At 57.2% G+C, this 22,663-nt stretch overlaps 10 protein-coding genes across 10 annotated transcripts; 5 read left to right on the top strand and 5 right to left on the bottom strand.

The window, feature by feature from the left end:
* Positions 1-154: 154 nt before the first annotated feature.
* On the bottom strand, positions 155-979 carry HRG_00201 (yippee zinc-binding/DNA-binding /Mis18, centromere assembly domain-containing protein; the record flags this gene model as incomplete). The annotated part of the gene is made up of 2 exons (XM_044858672.1): positions 155-767; positions 864-979. 2 exons carry the CDS (start codon positions 977-979, stop codon positions 155-157), a joined length of 729 nt encoding a protein of 242 aa, XP_044725072.1.
* Positions 980-2,223: 1,244 nt separating this feature from the next.
* On the top strand, positions 2,224-2,613 carry HRG_00200 (HIUase/Transthyretin family domain-containing protein; the record flags this gene model as incomplete). Its single annotated transcript, XM_044858671.1, has 1 exon — positions 2,224-2,613. The coding sequence occupies one exon, from the start codon at positions 2,224-2,226 to the stop codon at positions 2,611-2,613; it is 390 nt and encodes a 129-aa protein (XP_044725071.1).
* A 329-nt stretch (positions 2,614-2,942) lies between these two features.
* On the bottom strand, positions 2,943-3,541 carry HRG_00199 (uncharacterized protein; the record flags this gene model as incomplete). The annotated part of the gene is made up of 2 exons (XM_044858670.1): positions 2,943-3,334; positions 3,394-3,541. The coding sequence occupies 2 exons, from the start codon at positions 3,539-3,541 to the stop codon at positions 2,943-2,945; spliced, it is 540 nt and encodes a 179-aa protein (XP_044725070.1).
* A 5,189-nt stretch (positions 3,542-8,730) lies between these two features.
* HRG_00198 (LEM3 (ligand-effect modulator 3) family / CDC50 family domain-containing protein) lies at positions 8,731-10,299 on the top strand (the record flags this gene model as incomplete). The annotated part of the gene is made up of 6 exons (XM_044858669.1): positions 8,731-8,830; positions 8,886-8,922; positions 8,978-9,074; positions 9,133-9,910; positions 9,973-10,135; positions 10,188-10,299. The coding sequence occupies 6 exons, from the start codon at positions 8,731-8,733 to the stop codon at positions 10,297-10,299; spliced, it is 1,287 nt and encodes a 428-aa protein (XP_044725069.1).
* Positions 10,300-11,284: 985 nt separating this feature from the next.
* HRG_00197 (FACT complex subunit (SPT16/CDC68) domain-containing protein) lies at positions 11,285-14,620 on the bottom strand (the record flags this gene model as incomplete). Its single annotated transcript, XM_044858668.1, has 5 exons — positions 11,285-12,399; positions 12,458-14,063; positions 14,118-14,239; positions 14,295-14,379; positions 14,444-14,620. The coding sequence occupies 5 exons, from the start codon at positions 14,618-14,620 to the stop codon at positions 11,285-11,287; spliced, it is 3,105 nt and encodes a 1,034-aa protein (XP_044725068.1).
* Positions 14,621-15,331: 711 nt separating this feature from the next.
* On the top strand, positions 15,332-16,012 carry HRG_00196 (carboxymuconolactone decarboxylase family domain-containing protein; the record flags this gene model as incomplete). Its single annotated transcript, XM_044858667.1, has 3 exons — positions 15,332-15,817; positions 15,867-15,912; positions 15,966-16,012. The coding sequence occupies 3 exons, from the start codon at positions 15,332-15,334 to the stop codon at positions 16,010-16,012; spliced, it is 579 nt and encodes a 192-aa protein (XP_044725067.1).
* A 404-nt stretch (positions 16,013-16,416) lies between these two features.
* Positions 16,417-17,133, bottom strand: HRG_00195 (uncharacterized protein; the record flags this gene model as incomplete). The annotated part of the gene is made up of 1 exon (XM_044858666.1): positions 16,417-17,133. One exon carries the CDS (start codon positions 17,131-17,133, stop codon positions 16,417-16,419), a length of 717 nt encoding a protein of 238 aa, XP_044725066.1.
* Positions 17,134-18,563: 1,430 nt separating this feature from the next.
* Positions 18,564-19,595, top strand: HRG_00194 (heat-labile enterotoxin alpha chain domain-containing protein; the record flags this gene model as incomplete). Its single annotated transcript, XM_044858665.1, has 1 exon — positions 18,564-19,595. The coding sequence occupies one exon, from the start codon at positions 18,564-18,566 to the stop codon at positions 19,593-19,595; it is 1,032 nt and encodes a 343-aa protein (XP_044725065.1).
* Positions 19,596-20,159: 564 nt separating this feature from the next.
* HRG_00193 (kinase) lies at positions 20,160-20,918 on the top strand (the record flags this gene model as incomplete). Its single annotated transcript, XM_044858664.1, has 1 exon — positions 20,160-20,918. The coding sequence occupies one exon, from the start codon at positions 20,160-20,162 to the stop codon at positions 20,916-20,918; it is 759 nt and encodes a 252-aa protein (XP_044725064.1).
* A 207-nt stretch (positions 20,919-21,125) lies between these two features.
* Positions 21,126-22,115, bottom strand: HRG_00192 (aldo/keto reductase family domain-containing protein; the record flags this gene model as incomplete). The annotated part of the gene is made up of 2 exons (XM_044858663.1): positions 21,126-22,020; positions 22,090-22,115. 2 exons carry the CDS (start codon positions 22,113-22,115, stop codon positions 21,126-21,128), a joined length of 921 nt encoding a protein of 306 aa, XP_044725063.1.
* Positions 22,116-22,663: the final 548 nt, after the last annotated feature.

The following is a 22,663-nucleotide window of genomic DNA, read 5'->3' as shown; positions in this document are numbered from 1 at the left end:
GCCATTTACCAGAACGCCGAGGGTATCCCAAAATCCAGCCCAAGCTATTCGCGAATTTTCCGCAACTATCCCTGCAGATTCAAACAAGAACAAAAGCCGTTCACATAATCAGTCCGGCCCATATCCGCTGTGACATCAAGAGGAAATGGGAACGTTATGCTGCAGTCGGAGGCACGCGCTTTGCAATTGTCTGGCTCCTCCTCTTTGCCACCGTAGCCGCGTCCCACACGCCAGCAAAGATGTCATCGCACTCGTCGTCGTCCTCGGAGTCAAACACAATCTCCGGGCCGTCTCTGCCCGCATCCTCGGCGGCCAGCCCGTCGTCGACTAAGCCCCGGTCGTCATCGGCGGCAACGTCTTCCCAGCGGCGGTGCGTGACGACCCTCTCGACCTCGAGGATGTACTTGCCGACCTTGTATTTTTGCGAGTTCTCCTTTGCGTCGACGTACTTCCAGCCGAGCTTGCGGGAGCAGGTGGCGCAGCATATGTCGGCGACGACGTGCCAGCCCGTGACCAGCTGGCGGTCCTCGTTGCGGCCGACGCGGATGTTGACGAGGGCCTGGTCCTCGGCCGGGGCCGACGGCGGGGCGACGAGGAAGGCGCGGCCGTAGCGGCCCGTGAAGCCCTTGGAGACAATCTGCGAGGCCAGGGCCAGGTCGGTCGAGCAGTTTATGCAGCGGAGGGTGTCGGCGGCGGCGCGGGACAGGCGCCACCGTCGGCGGTGGGGTGGTGACGGCGGCGGCGGCGGCGGCGGCGGCGGCGGGTGGCTGCAAGTTAGGTCGCGCGAAGAGCTGTCGGACAGAGTCGTGGTACTCGATGACTTGGCGGGAGGCGAGCAAGAGGAACAGGCAGGTGGCGCTGACGATGACGACGATGGAGAAGCCGACCGGCGCCGGCCGAGGGAAAAGGCAAATGTCGGCAGCAGGTAGCGGGGAAATACGGGTCTGGTGGCCGAGATACGGCTGCTGTCACGGGGCATGCTGGCCTTTCGAGGTTCTGTCCTTGGGATCCGGCTCTATTTCGGTTGCTGTGTTTCGGGGGGGAGCTGGCCAGCGAGGTGGGAATGGAAAGCGAGCGAGTGTAACCCGCGCGGCGGGCGCGAGACCTGTCTACATGTATGTACAGGCTGTGTCGGTGGAGATGCAGAGAGATGGGAGTGAGGAACGGTTGGGTTGGGCTGTTGACCAAAGTACACGGGACGGAGGCGGTGATGGATGGCCGACACCGCTCACATGAGCCCGTGACATGCATGACCTGTGCCCCGCATCACATCACAGCATACCAGGTAAAGCTAAGCGGTCTTGACTGTACATACTTGCACCACTATCCGATGTTATACTAGGGCCAGGAATTGAAGGACACCGGGAAGAGAGAATAAGAGAGTGTGTTTGGTGGCAAGAGTCTCCGTCACGTCCATCCGCCAAGGCCATCGTCGACCGGTCCTGTCAAAAACCCTCGATGAGACGAAGAGGTGGGCGACGAGTGCGGGGGTGGGGAGATGTGCACGGGCTTCAACGCCACTAACAGGCGCACATGGCATCCGAGGCCAGACCCTGTTACTGGCGCGTGAGACAGACCTCCACTCGACAGACGCGTTCAGCACACTGCCTCTCTGCATGGACATGTCCCAATCCCCGGTGCGCGCAGAGCAAAGACCCCGGCACCGCCCAATCCGAGATGCACTCATGTCCCGGGGGCTGACTGCCGTGTTTGTGATGTCCGTTGACTACATTGCATATGGTACGGATGCAGGACTGAAAGCATCCAATGCATACGCAGCTGGTGGAAGAAGACGGAGGGGCGGCGGCTCGGCCCCGCACTTTACCGAGGCATTGGAGGAGACTAGCGTCACGTCATTGGACAGGCAGAGGTGCCGCGGGGGAACCATTCATCACACACTTGCATGATACTATCTGTAAAATGCAGCAGCCGCCGTGTGTTCCCCGCTCCAAGGGGTTGGAGCTGGCATGGCCATCCATTTTTTCTTCTGTTTTCCTCCTGCCATCGAGCGTTGAGATCGCCAAGCTCCAACATTCACCCGTCATTTCCAGAACGCTGTTTCGGATAGCCCGACCCCACCCACCACCATCAGCCTCCTCCGTCCGGCGATCCCTTGCGGCCTCTGGGGACCTCCTTTCTTGTCCTCCTTTTTTTGCTTCTCCCCGTCTTTCTCGCACGAAGCCGGCCCTCTCTCACACCGGCCAAAGCCCTCCCGGCCCAATCATGGCCACCGTGACCAAGGACCGCATCACCTGCCACGTCCTCGACACCACCGCCGGCCGCCCAGCCAGGGGCATCCGCGTCCGCCTCGAGGGCGCCGACGCGACCTTTGAGTCCCTCACCGACGACGACGGCCGCATCGCCGCCTGGCTGCCCTACAGCTCTGCCACTTCGTCGGGCGAGGTCCCCGTCTATACCCTCGACGACGTCCTCGGCGCCCTCCAGGGCCCTTCGCGCTGGACCCTGCGCTTCGACACAGAAGCCTACTTTGGCTCCGCCCAGGACACCTTTTTCCCTGAGGCCGTTGTCGTCTTCCGCGTCGACCAGGGCCAGCGCTACCACGTGCCACTACTGCTGAGTCCCTACAGCTATACCACGTACCGGGGGAGCTGACGGAACGGACGAGGCACACGTCTTGGTTCGGGAGCATGCATCTATTCAGTTGTCGACCCGAGCCGCGCCAATCTATTTCAATCTTGCTACCCTCAGTGTATCAAATCCCATAGCCCTTTTTTCTTACTCCCAGGTTCCACCCAATGACACAGAAAAGTGTGTATTACTCCAAAAAAAAACACGGATGTCTATCGGAGCCTGATCCTCCCTTCCCCGGGCCTCGGCCTCTCCCATGTACGCAGCAAACTCCGTCGCTAAAACAAGTGAAACGGGCAAAGGTGGTCGTAGCGTCGTGATACAGCTGTTGTAGGGGAATTGCATGTTCAAGTCTAGCTCTTGCCTCGAAGTCTGGATAGCAGGCCCTTCTTGCGGCGATGCTCCGACACGTCGGGGGATGTAGGCGGCGTGTCCTCATCATCGGCCCGCTTGGAGCGCATGCTCTCGGCACCGTCCTTGGACATCCTCAGGCTCGACGTCGAATGACTGACAAGCCTAGGTTGGTCTCGGGGGAAGGAGTCGGTGCTGATAATGGAGAGGGACAGGACGCTGTGGAGGGCCTCCATCTGCGGGCTGATGACGCCGTGACCGATGGTACGCCTGTGCTTGGGACGGGAGAAGAGTCTGCCCCGCTTGAGGGCCCGGTCAACGGCCAGTTCCTCGTGGGATATGGTGGCGTTGGGGGAGAGATCGGCCTCGGGATGGGGGAGCGTGGTAGTACGGCCTAGCCTCGGTGTAAGCGAATGGACGACTTTTGGCGTCGGCAGCCAGCAGAAAGCATACCTTCGTCAAATGGCTCGGGGAAGCCAGTGTCCCGGGGCTGGCGGCGGGGTTTGGTGGTGCTGGTCTGGGGAGGCGACATGATGTGAATCTGCGGAATGGTTGGCACTTCAGTACTGGTGCTCTTGCGAGACGAACTAGGGCTGGGCATGATGGGCAGATTGAATGTTGGAGTCGACGTCGAACTGGATGATCCTGGCACCAAGACGATGGGGGTGCTGACGCAACAGCTTCGCCACGGTCGGGATGGACGTCAGGTGCCAAGGACAGGCCCGGTGCCTCACTCAGGAATAAGGCTCGGGCAGTCCACGGACACCGATGGAGAGGATTGAAGAGGGAGAGTGGCTGGGCGAAGCGGGAATCCAAGCATTTGGAGTCGACACGACCCCGATATCGACGAGACAAAACAACTGACGGCGCTTGCGTCCGGGGAGGAATGGGGCCCGGGGATGGGGGCGGGTGGAGATTGGCCGCGGGCGGATAGGGAGAGAAGCGAGATGAGCGACGGGCGCGGGTTAATGAGGATAAACAGCAGGCGCGGAATGAGAGGAGTCGGGGAAAAGGAAAGAAGGGAACAAACGACCAGATAAAAGAGAGGGTCAAGTTTGTGTTGCTGATGCAGCGGACCTACCGTGACGATGAATGGGGGACAAAGGGTTCGTCAAGGCATTCACGGCGGCTCGGAGTTTGTCCGGGTGCCATGGCAGGCGCCTGCCTGTTGTGGGCAGGTAGGCACGATGCCGTCTCGATGATGGATGGATGTCTTTGCTGCGCCTCGCTCCAAGGGCTGGCGGTTGGCGATGATCGGCCTCCTTCCGCCAACTGGGAAGAGGTGAGATTGCTGGTGGAGAGGGCGAGGGCGAGGGCGAGGTACCTGGAGCATGTACTCCGTACCGTGGCGGTGACAATATTGCGTACCCACCGCCAAGCAGCCGATGTACAGGGTACTTGTAGATATTTGCCCCCAGATTGCCCGTTTGTCGTCGTCGTCTTCCTAGACCTTTGCTGATGATGATGATCAGTTCCCGGCTCCTTTTGTAGACGTCGGGGTAGCTTAACGTACGTCACAAACAAACAAAACGTGGAGTCCAACTCAAATCTTGACCTCCGGGACTCGCCGCCTATGGTCCCGCCAATCTCACGGAGTCACTGGATCCACGCAAGGGACAAGGTGAGAAAGAACAAGGCTATTGCCGCCGCGGTCCCCTGGGGTCGAGGCCTGGGCTGAAAGGAGGCTCAGACCTTGCAGGGCCCGGAACAAACGGCATTCTCGTCGTCGTCAGCGCCCCAGCCGCCCGTGTTTATGGGTTATTTCAAAAGCAAGGGCCCGTCCAAGGATACAGTCGGAGTAGAAGACGATGGAATGCCTTCCTTCTACTAACCGAGCCGACAGCTCGTGCAGAGCGAAGAGACGACAAAGAGGCGAAAAAGTCAAAGTACAGGGTACATACCTTAGACAAAGATATCGCCAATATCCAAAGCCCCCGCTTTTCTGCCGATGCATTGTTGTTGTTCCGCTCCTGGCCGATAAAGTGCATGCATATTGCTCAAGTAGATACGTATCCGGTACATGCACATAACAGACGTCATAACATCGTCCCTTGTCTTCTCGAGATTTACAACCAGCGCGATGGTCTCCCGGATGGTCGACTTGGCGATTTCCGCTCACCCTCAGGTCGCTTATCAAACCCAAGTCCCAAATAGACGGGTTCTTTGGCAGTATTATCATTTGTTGGCACTGTGTGACCAGCGTTCGCATTCTTGGGCTTAGTTAATTGACCCTTCTGAGCTCCCTCCCGCCCTGAGTTGGCCATGTGCGACTGCGATCCACGGTCGCATAATGAGGTCTTTCTCTCCAGGTGGATCTTTCTGCGGCTTGTCTGCTGCTTGCGGCGTCGAGTCACCAGGCTTTTACTTAGGCTTCGAGATGACGGCAGGTCCCTTGTTTTCTGAGTGCCGGGTTGAGGCACCGAAGCACCGGTCTCTTGTTTGATTGGCGGGCTGATGGCCAGTCCCTTGTTTCCTGAGGCTTCGAACCTCCGGGCCCCTGTATCGGCTTCGGGGCGACGGGCAGTTTCTGTCCAGTGCTTGACTTGGACTGCATCCATGCAATTCCTATCGGACCGCCCCGACTCCCGGCGCCGCCTCAACTCGGGGACGGGACGCTCACAGATGCTAACCCACGATGGGTTTGAGCAAACCCTGGAGGAATAGGGACTGGAGCACCTGGAAAAGGCCAGAGTAGCAAAAATCATGGAGCTGATAAGACGCCGGTGCGTCTGCGAGACATGATGCTCACAGTGGACTCGGTTTGGACAGGCATTGTAAGGGGCAGTTCCGAGGTTCGTTGATACAAGAAAAACTCACGTTCGACTGACGACGGTGGCGAGAAGAAGGCGCCCAAAGCTCTCGGATCCGAACGCAATATGTGCTCGCTCGACAATTACGACTATTACCGTCCATTGGATGGGAAAACATCTCGGCCTGATCAGGAACGAGTTTGTTACAAGCTAGGCATGCCTAAGCCGGATAATGTCTGGAATTGCGGCGATTCTTGGCCTTTGGGTCCAGAGAAGAAATATCACGTCCACGAGATTCGGGCTGCATCGTCGGCCGCGGAAACTGTGATTCCATTGTCGCCTGCAAGTTTATCGTCGCATACGGAAACTGAGACTGCGTCGTCGCCTGCGGAACCCCAAAAAACTCCAGATAACGAGACAAAGAGGCCTGCAGCCCGAAATGATGGCTTGAATGATACCTATTTTTATTCCTCAGGTAAGTATCTTGACGTCAACAACGTGGATCAAGGTTGGTATCGCCAAGCAACCCCGAGCTCTGCCTGCCGTCACTCTCCTGCTACCAGTTGGACAGATCGGCTGCGATACGATGGCTAAAGTCAATGAGTAATAGAGGAAGACTGCATACAAAAGTTGATTCCATAAGTTCCGGGTCACTCGGGCCGCCCTGCCACCGTGTGAGTCGTGGCAAGCAATACATTAGAGCGTAAGCCAGTTGCCGAATCAGGAAATTGAAGCTATTCCTGCCTGATTGTCCCTCTTTCTTCTTTTTTTTACCTTTTAAATTAAGTGCTGATTTGGCTAGGAGAGCCTTCATTTCTTTATTAAGAAACCTCTCTTTCTTGCACCTTGGTTGCACGGTTGTTGCCTTATGTGGCCGTGCCGGCGGCGCCTTTGGTGGAGGACCGGCCGACACTGTTGTTGGAAGCTGGCAAGACCTATTTTTTGAATGTTAGAGCTGGGTTTCGCCTGTTTCTTCCAGTTCGAATTGCGACCGCGTGCGAGCTGGTGGAACAAGCATGACAGCAAGAGTCTTGTTCTTGCGCGCGAAGCATGGAGGGCTGATGCTGCTAGGCGGTCCAAAGACTTGTGCAGTCAACCTGCGTACTCGTAGTTGTAATAGAAAATGTCATTAGCCCGGCCCTTGGCTCCAACATATGTACATCCAAGTGCTATCCCACTTGATAACACGCATTCACAGTGGACAGAGCACAGGAGCAACCGCCACTGAGCCCCGACGAAATTGCAAATCTCACCTACTTTTTACCGAATTCCTTCGACCACACCTCGGATGACAACCTCCCTGTCCTGACTGGTGACAACCTCCCTGACGTGACTCCATATAGTCAACAGCTCAGCACTGCATATGACAGACCTTTGAGCCCTCGATACTCTTTCCCTCGAGCTCTTGCAAGGGGTTCTCGACTTGCGTACTCTCACCGACTTCCGCGACGTCAACAGGCGAGTGATATACGTAGTTGACTGCGCCTATACTCCACTGGTCCGCTTTGGGGTAATCCGCTTCGCTTCGTGGCCATCAGCCGTGCGCCGTGGTTAAGCAGGGTATCAGGCGAGGTGGAATGGGGCTTCCATTGTGTTGCATGCCGTAAATACAGTCCCCATACTCTGCACTGGCGACAAAAATTCACGGCAATCTCGTTCAACGAACACTTCAAGAGATGCCGTCTTATTCGACCCGGACAAAACCATTCAGATTGAACCCTGAGAGTAATTTGGACAAGCATATATGTCGAGATACCCAGTTCAAGTTGCAAACACGACGACGACGCTCTTCGCACGACCCGTTCCCGCCCCTCCTTGAGTCCTTTTAAGCAGTGTTCCCTTGTATTTTTTATTCTAAATGTTCATAGGTTACGACAACGCGACATTGTCTAACAGCGCATTTCGTCCTTTCCTGGCTTCACCATGTGGTTTAGGCACATATGGGCCGAATCATGCAGTCGAATGTAGTGGATTGGGTTGCACTTGACATTCGTTGCCCGCTTCTCCTTGCACCGCCGAAATTCTTCATACACCTTGCAGCCACAGGTGTACATACGAAAGTCCCGCTCGCACATGCTGCCCTGAGGTGCTGTTAGCCATTATGAACCATTCTTGCAAAGGTTAAACGCCTCATAAATGATGGATCGAAGACACTGCCCAAGACGTTTGGTTGGAATCTGAAGTTGCTGGATTTCGGTTATCACAAGCTAAGGCTGCCATTGCAAGATACAAGGCGCAGACTAACGAACGGCAAGCCACAGCTACTGACCTTGAATTACGTCGCGGCTAGAAAGTTCCGATGGACTCGATGAGGAGCTTGGTGGGCTGCTGAACGAGCTGCAGAATACGTCTGAGCGAGGTGGATAAGTTACTGAGACTCTGAGACTCTGAGAGTCTCCCAAATTCAGAGCGCTGGCTTTCAGACGGCAAAGGAGCGGCCTAGACTGTAAAGGCAATGCAAGGAAAGTTGCAGCGATGTTGAACCGTGCTCGATTGATCTAGGGCGAAAAGAGTTACCTAGGTAATACCATCCGAGATAAAGGCACGTGACCGCTGGATGGCGGATACAAGCTCCGACTCACGGGGGATGGCGGTGCGGAATATCACGTGGTGTCGTCGAACATTTCCGTGCCCCGCCTCCATCAACAAGGACTATGTGGGCGTGTCGACTATCGAGTACGACATTGACCGGGGAGAACGAGATTAATAAGAGACGCAGCGCGTGGCAGTCGAGACATGTCGAAAATGGTAGGAAAGGCACGAGGAATAAACTCGAAACCTGGACTTGATCAATCATTTCCATTGTCTTCCTCGCATCGGTTGGTGGGCGCTGATTAATTGGACTCAAGCGTCAGGGGAGCACAGCCACACCTGCCTCGTGTTCCGTACATGAGCCACAATTCCCTAGACCTCTTCCCGGGCAGCGACGACGACGACGCCCTTGGCTCAATCAACCGGCGCATCCTCCCCCTGCTCACTGCATCCCGCCGCCTCACGCAGCGCAGCCCAAATCTCATTGCGCGTCGTCGACCCTGCCACAATGTCCGACTCGCCGCGAGTCGTCGGCCGTACCGACTCCATCGACTCGCACGACTCGAGCCCAAAGCAGCCAGACAAGAAGAAGAACCGCCGCCCGGCGAGTACGTGCCCGCTCGACGCGTTTCCAGGTGCACGAGGCTGACGGGCTCATGATAGATACCGCGTTCCGCCAGCAGCGACTCAAAGCATGGCAGTATGTCTCTCTCGCTGCTTCCAGGGGCAAATGCAATCACTGACCCGCTCCCTAGGCCCATCCTCACCCCAAAGACCGTCCTGCCCCTGTTCTTCACCATCGGAATCATCTTTGCGCCCATAGGCGGCTTGCTCCTCTACGCCAGCGCTCAGGTATGGCCGGCCCGAGCAACCCTCCAGGCCATCCTTTGTTGACCAAATTGCCGCCTAGGTACAAGAAATCTCGCTCGACTACACGAGATGCAGGGCCGACGCTCCCGACTTCAGGGACAGGTTCGACAGGATGCCTGGCGACAGGGCCCAGACCGCCTTCAAGAGCTCTAACAAAAGCATTGAACCCCAGTGGGCCGTCGAAAAGGGCTTCAACGTCACCCTCGGCTCGGGCGTCAGCGTTACCACGGACCGCTGCTACTTGCGCTTCAACATACCCGAAAGCATGGGGCCGCCCGTGCTCTTCTACTACAGCCTCACCAACTTTTACCAGAACCACCGCCGATACGTCGAGTCGTCTGACCAGCAGCAGCTCAAGGGCGAGGCCCGGTCCTACGACGACATCCGGGGATCTAAGTGCACCCCGCTCTTCGGCGAAGACAGCGACGGCACCAAGAAACCCTACTACCCCTGTGGCCTCATCGCAAACTCCATGTTCAACGACTCCTTCACCAGCCCGGTGCTGCTCAACCCTCCCAGTGCAAGGGATAACCTGACACGCCCCTACAACATGAGCATCTCTGGCATTGCCTGGGACAGTGACAAGGCTCTCTACGGCCCGACAAAGTACGCCTTCTCGGATGTCCTCCCGCCGCCCAACTGGCGCGTGCGATACCCCGACAACTACACGGAGAGCAACCCGCCGCCCAACCTTCAGGAATGGGAGGCCTTCCAAGTCTGGATGCGCACTGCCGGTCTGCCCACCTTCAGCAAGCTTTACCAGCGCAATGACAATGAGGCCATGGTGGATGGGCGCTATCAAATCGTCATCGATGACCGTAAGTTGAGCACGCGCGAGGCCGTCATGTGGCAACGGCAACGGCTCACCACTTTTGTGCAGATTTCCCCACGCTTGAGTACAGAGGCACCAAGTCGATCCTCATCACTACTCGCACCGTCATGGGAGGCCGCAACCCGTTCCTGGGCATTGCCTACATTGCAGTCGGCGGCGTCTGCATCCTTTTGGGCGCCATCTTCACCGTGACCCATCTTGTCAAGCCAAGGTCAGCTGCTCGCTTTCCCGTTCCGTGGCCGGCTCTGTTGACCCTCCTACAGAAAGCTCGGCGACCACACCTATCTTTCCTGGAACAACGCCCCCGCCTCCAAGCCATCTGGTCCCAGCACCGCCATGGCCTCTGGCCGTGACGTCCGTCCCGCCGAGGCTTAGAGGGCTCACGACGGCTGTCGCGCCCCCGCCTCGCCCAGCACCGCGGGAAGCAAAAAAGCCTCGACCTCCCGCCTCGCCTCGTCTTCAGTGTCTCCCCGCACCGCTCGAATTTACCGACGGATAGAAGATCGACTCAGGCGGTTGGACTAGGGAAGATGGCGCGAAAGCAAGTTATTCAAAAAGGAGCAAGGGTGCCGGGCTGGGGTGAGGGCTTGGCCTCCGTACTCTCCCACTTGAAGACATGGTTCCCCCGAGGCGCATGACGAGCCTGATTGCCGGCAGCAGGCTCCGAAGGAGCTGACGTTTTCTACAAGAGTATTTGTCGTCTGGGAAAGAAAGCGGCAGCTCGTCACGGTGAACTTGGAATTTCCCCTGTCTCTCAACATGTCGAACCACGGAATTCATGGGGCGATGCCGGGGCTGTCCGAGGACGAGGCGAGGCCAGCAATTTTTTCCCTTTTTTTTCATTTGTATTTTCCCCGTGGCTCTGTCTTTCAAGCTCCACATCCCTACCCGTGGGCTTGGGGCCGGTCATGTACGACTGTTTCCCCGCGCGATGCTTTTCACATTGTTTGGTCCCCCCAGAGGGCGGAGTTTTGGCAAAGGGAGGGAGGAAGGGGATCTGAGCCGTCTTGGCTAGACGAAGGTATTCTTTTTGGTTCTGCAACGGTAGCTAGATGAAATGACATCTTTTCGTCGTCGTCCTTGCCCAGTGTCCACACGTCGGGCCTCGAATTCGCAAGCGTCAAGGGCAAACGAGCAGCGCCGCCGAAGGACAGACAATAACAAGGCCGTTAAAGAACGGACACGTCGCACCCAATTCTCCGTGCCCATTATTGACCAAGCAAGCCCCTATTTCAGAGTATAGTGCAACAAAAGTCCACACCGCAGCCGCCGCGTTCGGCCACAAACCACTGCCCACCATCGCCTGCTCCCGCAATGCGCGACAGCCACTCTTCGCGCACCCGCCGTTGTCGCTTGTCGCTCAGCGCTTCCGCTTCTTCTTGCTGCCCTGGTCCTCTTCCTCGTCGTGCCCGGCCTCCCGATCCCGCTTCTTGGCCTTCTTCTCGAGCTCATCCCAGTCCTCGCCCTCTTCCTCGCTGTCCAGCTCGGCGTCGTCGTCGTCGTCGTCGTCGCTCGCGTTGCTGCCAAAGTCTGAGCCCTCTTCGCTCGACTCGCTGGCCTCGTCCAGCTCGTCGTCGTCAATCTCAAACGCCGACTCCTGGTCCGACTCCTGCTCGCCACCGGATTCGTCGGACTCGGGCTGCAAAAAGGCCCACCCGCCGTCCACGAAGAACTGGTGCGTGTCGGCTGTGACGGTCTTCATGATGGCGGCCCAGTTGAGGTTGAGTGGACCTTCGGTAAAGGCAATGTCTGACGAGTCGAGAAAGTCCTTGACCTGGTCCAGGAATTCGACCGGGATGGTGTTGATGTGGTAAGGCGCCCGAGAAAAATCTTTGAAGACAAACACCAAGTCAAAGTTTTTCAGACCAAACTGCACGCGTTCCAGATGCGCCAGCTCGACGTCTTCAATCGTGACCACCATGAAGGGTGGCTCCACCACTTGAATGAGACAGTCGGTCGTGGGTTGGACAAAGACGTTGCTGCGGAACGGCACACCGTGGAACCCGAGGTCTCGGATGGGCATGTCCACCTCGATACCCTCATTGCGGCCAGCCTCGGCAATCTTCTGCGCGAATCCCTGGAACAGTCGATCAAGCTCCGCTCGGCGGCGTCGCTCCTCCTGCTCAGCCTCAAACTCGTCCTCATCGCCGTACCGATACTTGCGCTTCCGGTTGCCTGTCTCATCGAACTGTATGTCGATGGCCTCACGGTAGAACTGCACATCCTTTGTCTTCTTCTTGTTACCCACGATGATGGGGTCTTTTAGGTGGATGTGAATGATGACAATCAACTCGTGCTGGCAAGGCTGAAAGAACAGATGCCGAACGTTGGAGAAGAGCACGTCAACGCGGTGCTGGGCGTTCAGCGGAGACTGGTAGCGAATACCGTTCTGGTGAATTTCGACTTTTCCGGGCACTCGCTTGCCTTCCATGGCCGGCCGTATGTAGACATTATCCAAAACGGCCGGGCGACGGTCTGTTCGACGGGTTAGCGATCGAGCCAGCCGGCAAAGGGGCATAGTTGAAGGGCTCACTTCTAATCTCCATCAGCTTGTCCTGCTCAACCACATCCTCCATGTCCTTCTTCTCCTGTTCTCTCTTGGAGATGTCACGCTTCATATTCGAGATTTGAGTTGCAATCTCGCTATACCGATCGCCATCCGTCGACCGGAAAGTCAAACTTCGTACGAAATGAGCAGACGCATCCTCAAACGGTTGGTCGTCCTTTCTGCCGACGCCCTGACCGGGAGAGAGAAAGTTTATGCGTAAGAAGGCACAGTCATTTTCGTCGCTCTTGCTGGCATTCTTGATGGTGTTGATGTGGAACGGCACAGGCCGTCCCATGATGGGCAGAACAACAGTGTTGTTCTTGGTGTCCACTACGATCTCGAGGTTCTTGATCTTCAAGGGGAACTGGTCCTCGCGCTTGTACGACTCGAAGCGCTTGAACTTCTTGACCTCACCTCCGTTCTGCCCGCTGGTGGACTCGGCAAACCTGGCGAGGCCTTCCTTCTGTTTCTTTGTCGCAAGCTCTTTTTGGTGCTCTCGCCGCTTCTTATCGGAGTCGTCGTCAACCTGCGTAGCCCGCTCTGACCGAAGCCTGGTGTTTGTAATGTTCTTGGTGGCGACAGCGCCAACCCTAGAATCCTTCTTCTCCTTTTTGGGGGCCGGCTCCGCTTCCTCGTCGTCTTTGAAGAAGAATGAGTTGGCGTCGGCGCTGGTGGGCGCCTCGGCTGTGAAGACAACCGGCTCGCTAGTCGTGACACGGACGGTGTCGGTGAGGACGAGAGAGTAGCTCTTGCTGTTCTTATCTTGGGGCTGCGGGTTCTCAATGTCATGGAAGCCGGTGTGGATAATGAGCGTCATTCCGTCCTTGAGTGTCCGCGAGTTTTTGGCATTGAGAACGAGCGTGGGATCACGGTTCTCCAGGCCAACGCCCCAGCCAACATTCTTGAGAAAGTGCTTCTCCATCTCCGGCTTCTTGCTCTTGATGATGCCCAGCGCCTTTGCATAGACGTCCTTGGCCGCCATTCCATCTCGGATCTCCTTGAGGATGGTGTTGTGAATCATGTACAGAAGCTTGTAGTTGCTCTCCTGTGACTTGTTTGGGTCCACCAGGTACGTGCGGGCGATGGTGGAGCAGTATGACTTGTATCTAAGGCCCAGCGCGGCAATGATGATTCCGGCGTGCAGGTTGTCGTTGTTTGGATCGCCGACAAACCGAAGGTCGTATTTGCCGCCACTCTGGATGGCAGGCCCAAGGATCCAGTCGAGTTGAGAGGCATCAAAGTCGGTGGGCAGCTTGCCCTTGCTGGGAAGTTGGACCGTCTGCCAAAACTTGTTGTCGTCGAGCTTCTTGTCCACTCTCTCGGCCAGTGCCGAGTGTGTCACTTTCTTCTCGGCATCCAGGATGTTGGACATTTCGTCGAGGAAATAGGGCGTCATCAAGGCGACGCAGGCCTTTGATGCGGTCCGCATCGCTCGAAGCTCGCTCTCGTCCTTGATGGAAAACGCATGCGTAGATAGGGCGGCGGAGATGTCGACCTCTTGAACGTCCTTGCAGTGTTCGGCAAAGACCTTTTTCCACTCATCGACGAAAGGGCCCCTGGAGGTGTCTTTGGTGATTGTGCCAACTTTGTCCTGCACATGAAGGTGTCAGCGGCTTACTTTTGGCGAGTCAGGGCCGAAACTCACTCCTGCCGCCTTGATCTTGTCGGCAATATTGACGAAGAGCTTCTCGTTCTCGACTGCATCTTTGCCCCGGACTAGGACCTCGATAGGAAAGCGGCCGCCCTTGAGCTGTTCGAGATGTTTGGCTGAGAAAGAGTCAGCCACGGCCTCGGCAGAGGCTTTCCCGTTGGATTTTCGTACCTTTCTTTTGCGTCGTAAGAATGTAGAGTGCATCGACAGTAAAGAGCATGAGCGTCGTGGGAAACTCGTAGCCGAGCAGCCAAAACTGCGGCGGAATTAGTATTTCGTATTCTCGTCGTCTCATGCCGGCGGCGAGGCGCAAGACTTACGTGCATGGCGTTGTTCTTGTGGAACTCGGGGACCTCCTCGACCTTGCCCATCATGATGACGATGGAGGAAGCCCCGGCGAAAAGGGCATCCTTGGACCGCAGGTCATTCTTCCAGGCCGTCGCAAAGTGGGAGACGCGCTCCTGGAAGAGCTTGCTGTCGATTTTTATCTCCGCCATGGTGACTGCTGTGCGCGCTGGCGGGAGAAGAGGAGGCGACGGGAGAGGTGAGTGGATGAGGTGTCGGGAGCGACGCGAGAAAAGCGTCGTCGCGTAGATGGCGAGGCTGCGGAAGCGTGTCACGTGATAAGCTTCCACGCGTTGGACCAGGACTCGGCAGCGATTTGACGCTCGACCGGTGGCCTCAGACTGCGTCGGTCAAGTGTCACCAACGATACCCCGATAAGGCGACACAGTGCATTTGTCAAAAAAGGTCATCTAACTCTACTGACTATGGAGATGGAGCTCTACATGGACGGGGACGACGAGGATGAAGGCCATTCATTCACCAGCTGTGACTGGCTGCGCGTTTCGTGACGACTGCGAACCAGTTTCCCCCATCTGCCATGGCATCCTGAGCATGGTCCAGCAGCTAAACACAAATGATACGCTCTGTGCAAAGTACAGATACAGTTGTGAGTCAACGCGAGCAAGATGCACCATTTACTCGAAGCCGCAAGGCCGTCTCGCCCTTGAAATCGTGCGTCTTGAAACATGCTCCGTAGACTCATCGGTATTCGGCGCCGATAGTGGCTGCCCTTGGAGCTTCGACCCCGCACCCCCGAGCACCATCCGGGTCCAAGATTGCCGGGTCGTTGTGGATGATGGTTCCAATTCCCTCTCCCTCCCCATCAAGCCCAACAACTCGGCATATCATCGGCAACAGAAGCAATGAGACTCCCCTACGTCTCCAATCCACCACCAACAGCCACACCTCAGGATGCTGCCATCGTCGCCCGCATCCAATCTCGCCGCGCTCCCCGCCCCCTGCAGTCTCTCGACCTCGCCCTCCTCCACTCCCCTCCCGTCGCCGACGGCTGGAACTCCTTTCTCGGCGCCATCCGCACACAGACGTCTCTCGCCGCCGACGTCCGCGAGATCGCCATCTGCCGCGTCGCCGTCTGCAACAAAGCCTGGTACGAGTGGGGCCACCACGCGCCGCTCGCCTCCGAGGCAGGCCTCAGCCCGGCAGGGCTCGAGGTGATCAAGAGGGAGGTGCTCGAAGGCTTGGACAGGCCCGATGAGCTGGACGACAGGCAGTGGGCGGTCCTGTTGTACGCGGATGAGATGACGCGGAGTGTGCAGGTCAAGGATCAGACGTTTGAGCTGCTTCACAAGCTCTTTAGCAATCAAGAAGTCGTCGAGATTACGGCAACCGTGCGTATTGACCACGAGAGTCATGGACCGCTGCGCTGATAATCCACAGGTTGCCGCCTACAACTGTGTCAGTCGCTTCTTGGTGGCCTTGAACGGTACGTGAGCCGCGGTTCATTCCTTTTCTAACTGTGTCTCATGTTTCATACAGTTGGAGAGAGAAACGGGTCTGGCCCAGACCAAGCGCCTGCCCAATAAGCCACTCAATCTGTAGACCACATTGAGCAGCCCAGAGCCATTGATAGAGCAAACAAGAAGGGGTATATGACAACAATGCCGGCAGCCAACGGGCGAGCCAAAGGCTTGAAGCGACCAGAAGCAATGCGAAACAGGAGATACTAAGGGTAGAGATTAAAGGGAAAAGCCGCCGTGACTGCTGCGAAAAAGTGTATGGGGTATCCTATCTAAGTGAAGCGACCTGCAACTCCGGTCATGTCTCGCCATGCAACGGGGTTTGTCGAAAAAAGGCCCTCAAGGCGTGGCGAGGAAATGACACTGCCCTCTCCAATGTTGGCTCCTTGTTTTCACCATGCCTTTACCTGATGGGAGTTGTTTCCAAGAAAAAAAAATTGCATCGCCCGCAGCAATGACATCGCCCAACGTCACGGAGGCCTTGAGGTCATGGTTTGCTCCAGCGAGGCGTGGCGCCGTTGCATCCGCGGTGACGTCTGCAGCTCCTCGACGACGCCGGCCCAGCCCTTGCGATGCGGCGTCGTCACATTGTCCTGGTGGCCGATGGCCTGGGTAGTCAGACGGCGTATGGGCGCACGTTTGGTCATGGTCTCGGTGAGCGACTTTTGCAGGGCTGGCTTTGCGAAAGCCGACGTCTTTTCCCGGTCCCGGGGCAAAGGAGGGGGCGGCGGGGGCTGCTTGTCGGCAATGGAAGCCATGATGCCCATGTAGACGACGAGGAAGCGCATGCGCACGAGGTCGAGCCTCCGGACCCGGTCCTCGAGGTCGACGCGCTTCGAGGCCCAGAGCAGGCGCGCGCTGGTCCTCAGCGACGTGGTGCCCTCTCCAATCAGCAGGCGATTGAGCTCCTCGCGCAGGTCGTCACCGCCCCTCTGGATCTCGCGCAGCAGGCGGCCGAGGCGCAGCTTGTCCTCGAGGCGCTGGACCTTTGCGACATCGCGATCGTAGCTCTCGTTTTCCTGGATGGAGAAATCGACGGCATCGACAAAGGTGGCGACGTCGTGGGGTGCGGCCCTGTATGCCGCCGAGTAACTGGCGACGACCTGGGCGACGACGACCAACGACAGGCAGAGGGCGGTCAATGAAAGGACAATGGTCCACTGCAGCAGCCAGCCGGAATCGGCCATGATGACGGGGGGGGCGAGGCTGTGGCGGCTTTGAGGCTGCGGATGCGTGTCATGGTCCGATAGAGGCAGGCGAAAAGTCGAGGCGACGAGTGGCGACGACGAAGCAGGTTGGACGAGTGGCGTGGAGCTGTGGCATTGGGAGGAAGCGCACGAGAAGAGAGGGCTCCTGCGATGCCGCACCGGCCAGTTGGCCGTCAGAAGCGCGCGCCCCCTGTCATGTGCTGAACCGGGTTTTCTACAGTGGCGGGCATCTGCAGTGCAGACGGATTAGGCCGTCTTCCGCTATACATACACGCCTCCTAGCAGCCAAGTCTTGTGTTTGTGCAGCGGCAACTCCTCATTTCCAACAAGGCCATCAGGTTCATAAAGTATCTCATTCAAGAGCGCCCTTGCCGCTCTGCAGAAGGAAAAAAAACAGTTACCGTATCCGTCCGAACACTCGTCACATGGCGCTTGCAGGCCTGCCCCTACCGTCTGCATGGGCTTGTCGGCGGGTCCCAGCCGCCCATGTACAATACTTATCGTGAAGAGTGTACAGTACCAAGTAAATAATAGGTTATGTCCGAGACGGCGATGCACCCATGGTGTTTTGATATCACGTGAGTACTTCAACGTCAGCCCACCCCGGTGTTTTCTTTAGCAGCTGAATTCTTTTTAGTTGATACAACGCCCCAGCGGAGCTCTCCGGCCCGTAAAACATGCTCGCCAAAAAGGGGTGGGCAGTGGAGGGCAGCTTTAATAACTGCTAGCTCGGTAGCTCCTGCCGCCTTAATCCGACGACTGATGATGGCCTCGCTTACGGAGAACGCCGGCACTGCTCGTTTCTTATCGACGTGCCGGTCAAGGCTCAAACTGCGCCAATGAGAGCTTGCTGAGGTCGACCTGACTCCCCAGACCAAGCCCTGGCTGTCACCCGAGAAAGAGTTCGCCCACTTGTAAGCTTTTCTTCTTACATTGCCCCGCCTTGTGTCTAGGACCTTTTGAAGTTCTTTTTAAGCAAAGCCCTCACGCTCTGTTGTATTTCTATCGAAACTCCAGGAGACAACTCTTCAGGCATCAGCCGGCACGTACATTAAACGCATCTTTGGGCCGTGCTCCGAAAGCTCGACAGGCACGCCGAGATGAACCCACTCAAAAACGTTTCGGAGCGCTGGCCTTGTAGATACAGATGACCGTCACGACCTACGTATAACTTGAACACATTGAAAAATTCGAAGCTCGACTGTGGGTAGGCCGAAACGGAGGTTTCTCGGAGTGCTGGCTTTGAACATACAGATGACCGTTACGGCCTACGTGTAACTTGAATCCAACGAGAAATCCAATATATAGTATGGTGCATGAAGACGTTCTGACAGCTCCTAACATGTCCTTGCATAGAAGCTCATTGCGCTCTGCACCTCTCGTAAAGCCGCTCCTTGTCTAAAAGAATCATGCTTAGTCGACATCTCCGGCTCTTATGCCTCGTCTACCTCTTTTGGTGGCCCATCCCTACCTATTCTCAGCCCCCTGGACCAGAAATCACCGTCGTTTACCGCGCCGATACCCTGAGGCCTCAACAAGCGAGGCTCCAGGGCGGGTTCTGGCCTCGAGGCATGAATCGAACTCGGCCGACTGCGTTGCGCGCAGACTTTAGCTTGTTCAACCACGTCCAAGGCACGTCATCCCACACCAGTCGGGACAATTCGGGCTTCGTTTCCACAACTGCCAGTGGTGATTTCGCCGAGCAGCACCTTCTTGATGACCTGGACGCGACCGGCTACATCTACAGGATTCACGTAGCGGAAAACATCGTCGACGCAGCTGCCTCGCTGGGACCATATTATCCGTATCCAGACGAGGAGGAATTCGCGGCAATCGCTGGCGTACGCTGGATCCAGGTCCTTGGATGGACCGAGTACAGAAACGGCGATGAGATGGACTACGTTGAGAATCCCGATTATCGGTCGGAACTGTTCGATTCCCGCCGAACAGGCGGTGCGCAACCCCAGCTTGCTGGGTTTCCGGTGGGACATCCTGCCTGGCACGAGGATCCCTGGCGTTTCATGGCCGACTGCTTGAGCTTCAAGAAACGTCAGCTGTTTAGCGAGTGTGTGCCAAGAGACTCAGCATTGGAGCATGGATCGGACTATCTGGCATCTGCCACTAGGTTCGATTCCTTAAAGCTTCGTGTTCAGCTCGCCAATGATTTCTACGCCGGAACCGAGGACGCAATTGGCGTTAGATTCGGCTCAGAGAAAAGCGATATTAGTCTCTTTAACGATGCCTCGCGAGGACAGACGGCTTCTGTAGACGTCAATTTGACGGTCGTGTTCGGACAAGCCAAGGTTCCTCTACAGTCACTATCTGGACTCCTCCTAATCCAAACACCCGTGCCACATCCCGTCGCAGCAGACGACTTCAAGATTCAAGGTGCGTTTGGTGGCTGTCGAGAAGCTCGGTATCTCACATGTGCCGCATCTTGACTTGATTTTTCTTTCTCTAGGTATCTGGGTGTCGATACGCCTTATTGACACTCGCCTGTGGCTGCAAAATACAAACTACGCTTGTTTGAACAAGTGGCTAGGCACGAGAAGGCCATATCCAAGCCTGGTATGGAGCGGAGCCCTCAATTTGGAAGATTGGCAAGCATCTGAGTGATTGAGAGCACGGGTGACGGGAGCCAGTGGCGGAATGTGAAGCTGCGTGAAAACTGACTGAAGACGGGGCTGACGGCGGAGGCAACAGAGTCGTCGATGTAGAGAGAAGACAAGCACGCAATACTTTGATGCGCAACGCAATAAACTACTTGGAGAAAATAGCCATCAAAAGGCTGGTCGTGGATCCAGGGTTGAGCTGTCAAAGAAAGAGTCTTCCGGGTGTAGTTTGTCGTGACTTTTGATTGGCCGAGAAATTCTGCCCACGGCGAGGTAGTAACCTTACCTTGTCAGCACCCCAGCGTCCTCCTCGCGGACAGGCACGCCAAACCTCGCAACATCCGCACACGAAATATATACAACAATCCCGCATCGCGCCGGGCCCTTTTCATCATGGCGACCGACTCGCCAGCGCCGACTTTCCCCCTCCCGCCCATCCTCGAGCACCCCGCGTCGACGCCGCCTTCGCTCGTCGCCCAAGGGGCCGAAGGGCGTCTCTACAAGACGACGTATCTGCAGCCCGACGTCCCCTGCGCCCTCAAATACCGCCCGCCCAAGCCGTGGAGGCACCCGATTCTCGACCAGCGCCTGACCAAGCACCGCATTCTGTCCGAGGCACGCATCTTGGCAAAGTGCCGCAGGGACGGCGTCCGCGTGCCCGCCGTCTACGCCGTCGACGAGAGTGCCGGCTGGCTCATGCTCGAGTGGATACACGGCACGCCTGTTCGCGTCAACATCAACGAGTGGTTGGGCGGCAGGACCCAGGGCATCGACGACGACGAGCCTCTCAAGGGCCTTATGCGTCGCATCGGCGCTGCCCTCGGCCAGATGCACAAGGTTGGCTTCGTGCACGGCGACCTGACGACGAGCAACATGATGCTGAGCCCGCCGGCCACGGGCGCCAAAGACGCCCTCGACGGAGACATCATCATCATCGACCTCGGCCTCGCCAGCGGCAGTGTCCAGGACGAGGATCGCGCCGTCGACTTGTACGTCCTCGAGCGCGCCTTTGGCAGCACCCACCCGCGCGCCGAGTGCGTCTTTGGCGAGGTCCTCGAGGCGTACAGGCAGTCTTTCAAGCAGGCCCCCATTGTCCTCAAGAGGCTCGAAGATGTCAGGATGAGAGGTAGAAAACGGAGCATGATCGGCTGAAGCAAGGAGTAGCCCCGCCCTGAGACTGGTCAATTGTCTGTCCCCAACACTTTCCAAGTAATTTGCCTCCCAAAGCCTTGATACCATGCTCGCTGTTGCTACCCATACTAATCGACAGTCAAAGAAACATCCGGGTGTGCTGCTCGCGAACCGCTCGCCGTCGTGTTCGCCCAGAAACCGTATCAAGTCACGTAACCAGCCCGTCATCTAGTGCTCGGACAGTTCCGCGCCGGCAAAATACCCCTTGTTTTCGATGACTCCTCGATCGCGAACAAAGGCCATGTACCGCACCACCCACTGTGGGAATATATCGCCCTGCAGGCCGACGCCGTTGTGGGCGGCATCGGCCAGCACGCCGGCGCCTTGTGGGCCATGGCCCAGAAGCTCTCGCAGCGTCCCGCGCGGCAGGATATCCGTGCAGTCAATGTGCACGTTGAGCTCGACGCCCGCTTCGTCGGCGAGCTTCTTCAGCGGCGGCGGTACGTTGCAACAATCGCGAAGGTTGATTTGGTCGACGGCTGGGCGGATCGTCGTCCTCTTGATAAACTCGCCTAGCCGGTCGCTGCCAAACTCGGCTACGCCGAGCTTCTTGGCGACGCCTTGCCGGTGCAGCTCTTCAAACACTTTCCACGTCGCGAGCTGGTCTTCCAGGTTACCCTGCTGTGCGTTGATTTTGTCTGCCTCCCACTCGCAGTTTCCTTCAAAGGACATGCCGGGAAAGGATATGACGAGCAGATCGATGGTCTGCACGCCGAGCTCCTTGCTCACCAGCCCAAGCGCCTCCCGCGCGTACCGCTCGCGCTCCGCGACGGGCGTGTCCGGGAGCAGGAAGAGTTTGACTGTAATCTCGTACTGGCTCGCCTCCTCGCGCAAGCCAGCCGCCTTGACGGGGACGCGCGGAATGTACAGCGCCTTGCCGTTGCGCTCCGTCCATGCGTCTACGGGCGCGCGGGGCGGCGATTCGGAGCCGTTGGTCTCGGGCGCATAGTCGTGGCGCGCAGCGGCAAAGTGGTCGCGGAGGGAGCTGACGAGCTCGAGGTTGGATCTGGTATTGCTGCCCGATTTGCGAATAATCGGCGGGCCGCCGGCGGACATGACATTGCTGGCAGGGTTCGGTTAGCTAAGACGCGCATGGTTGGAGGGCAGGGATTGGGCTCGAGGTAGCACAAACCCCGTTGAGAGGACGATCTTGGTCATGACGGGCAATGCGCCGGAGGGGAGCCCGCAGAAGAAAATCCACGATCGAAACCCACGAGACGGAAACGGGGATCTAGCAGAGCTCGGAGGGTGAAAGGGGCGAGATATAAAAAAAGGGACGAGGGGATCCGAATCGAGATGGCACTGGAACCGTGAGAGGCTTAGGATGCCTGATATGTCAGCCTTCGTTCGCACCGATGGAGGCAGCTGGAAGCTGAAGCCTTTGTTACAGGATCCCGGTGTCCCGGAAAGGCGAGATGGCTTAGTAATACAATGGCTTGGTGCTGAAAACGGGGGGAAGAGGCCGCTTGGGAAAAGCCGGGTTGAGGAAGATATGGAGCGACGGGCCGAAGGGTGAGTGTGCGACTAGCCGACGATTATACCAGACACGAGCAGACCATGGCATGCGTATTCCGTAAGCTTTCAGAAGGGGTAAGACGCACCGTGTCAGCTTATAAGCGTTGTCGACCCGGGAGAGTTGCTCGACACGGCTTGAAAAGCGAAGCACAATGGACGGGCAAGAAAGACTCCATCGAGGCTACACGGCC

The sequence above is a fragment of the Hirsutella rhossiliensis genome (assembly GCF_020360975.1).
Source record: "Hirsutella rhossiliensis strain HR02 chromosome Unknown scaffold00001, whole genome shotgun sequence".
NCBI lineage: Eukaryota > Fungi > Ascomycota > Sordariomycetes > Hypocreales > Ophiocordycipitaceae > Hirsutella > Hirsutella rhossiliensis.
The sequence above is the reverse complement of the archived record's forward strand: the minus strand, read 5'-3'. Positions and strand labels throughout refer to the sequence as shown.